The sequence below is a fragment of the Capsicum annuum genome, unplaced genomic scaffold (assembly GCF_002878395.1).
Source record: "Capsicum annuum cultivar UCD-10X-F1 unplaced genomic scaffold, UCD10Xv1.1 ctg15445, whole genome shotgun sequence".
Taxonomy (NCBI): domain Eukaryota; kingdom Viridiplantae; phylum Streptophyta; class Magnoliopsida; order Solanales; family Solanaceae; genus Capsicum; species Capsicum annuum.
Window position 1 is genome coordinate 1 of NW_025820917.1, and position 1965 is coordinate 1965.

The 1965-nt window shown below is 33.3% G+C and overlaps 1 protein-coding gene across 1 annotated transcript; it reads left to right on the forward strand.

Annotated features, from left to right (window-relative positions):
• Positions 1-158: 158 nt before the first annotated feature.
• LOC124890328 lies at positions 159-736 on the forward strand (the record flags this gene model as incomplete). The annotated part of the gene is made up of 2 exons (XM_047402190.1): positions 159-227; positions 312-736. Coding segments are annotated over 2 exons (494 nt in total), but the record flags the coding sequence as incomplete, so codon positions are not given.
• Positions 737-1965: the final 1229 nt, after the last annotated feature.

The window sequence follows — 1965 nt, forward strand, 5'->3', positions numbered from 1 at the left end:
AGGGATGTTTAGGTGCATTGGATGGTACTTACATTCAAATTAGAGTTCCATCTAAGGACAAACCAAGATACAGGACAAGAAAGGGAGAAATAGCAACTAATGTACTAGGAGTTTGTGATAGAAATCTCAATTTACTTACGTATTACCTGGTTGGGAAGGATCAGCTGCAAATGGTCGTGTATTACGAAATGCTATAACGCAGACAAATGGTTTGAAAATTCCTGAGGGTAATATAATTCACATGCTCACATTAAAATTATATTACATCAATAATGTTACATAAAAGTAACTAATTTTTGTTTATATTTTAGGTAATTATTATTTTTGTGACGGAGGATATACAAATGGAAATGGTTTTCTTTCACCTTACAGAGGGTATAGATATTGGTTAAGGGATTGGCAAGGTGACAACCCACCACCTCAATGTCGAGAAGAGCTTTTCAATATGAAACATACTAGGGCTCGTAATGTTATTGAAAGGACATTAAGACGACGGGGAATTCTTAGAAGTGCTTCATGCTATTCAGTTAAGATTCATAATAGGATTATTAGTGCTTGTTGTTTGATACACAATTTTATTCGTAGAGAGATGGAAGTAGATCCCTTAGACATTGATCTAGAAGAACAAGTAGAATATCAACAAGATAACATTGATGTTGTTGAATCATCAGAGGAATGGACTACATGGAGGGATAAGTTGGCTCAATTAATGTGGAATACAAACTTAAATAATTGATATTTTCAATTATTTCGTGCTTGTAATATGTTTTATAGTGTCTTGGATATTTTCCTCTTTAGTTTTTGATATTACAATAAGGTGTGTCACTTTTAGCTATTTGTGATATAAATTTTGTTAAAGCTACTATTTAATTAGTATTTTTTTTTTTGTGATGTGTTAGTACTTTATGTTTTTAGTTTTTCATTTATAAACTGTGTGAATATTTATTATTGTGATGCTAAGTAATGTTTTAAAGATACTTATGCTCCTTATGACGGTAACTAATATTAATGATGATTAATTTCACAAGATTGTATAAACAAAGATGGATAGCGAAAAATCTTCAATAAATCCACCAAAAAGATCAAAAAGATCAAGAAGATCAACACCTTCAAACCGAAGGACATGGACTCCAGAAGAAGATTCTCTTATAGATGGTTTAAAAGAGTTATGTGTTAATGGTTGGAGAGCCGATAATGGAACCTTTAGGCCAGGATACCTGACGAAGTTGGAGTACTATTTACGTGAACGTCATCCTGACAGTGGATTGAAAGGTGAACCACATATCAATTCTAAATTAAAAGCGTGGAAGAGAAGTCATGCACACATAAGCTTACTAAAGGGTCGAAGTGGTTTGGGATTTCAATATAGTGACGGAACCATAATTGTTGATGATTCAATAGAATGGGAAAAGTTTTTAAAGGTAACTAATATTTTGATCTACTATTTCATATAAATATTTCTCTCCGTTCTTTTCATAATTTATAATTGATACATAAGACGTTGTCTTCTTTCTTTACTTGTTTGTCTAGGATGAACCGAAAGCAAGAAATATGAATACTAAGAAATGACCAATGTTTGCGGATTGGGAGAAAATATTTGGCAAAGATAGGGCAACGGGAGAGCATGCAGAAGGGCCACTAGATGCAGTTGAGGATATCTTAAAGAATCAAACATCAAGACTTTCTATTGATATGACTTTGGGATTTCCTATTAATATTTATGAAGATGAAGATGAAGATGACTATGGAGGTAGTCATGGACCAAATATAGCTACCGGAGAAGCTGAAAATGCTTATATAGAACCTAGTTTTGCAGGGGCATCTGAAAATGAATATGCTAGAGGCTCTCCTCATGAACGTACTGACAGATCTGAAAAGCAAGCCGAATATGCTAAAAAATCCTCTTCTAATGTCAATGAAAAAGAGAAAAGCAAGAAAAGGAAAAGAGTTGTGGAGGATGCTAAT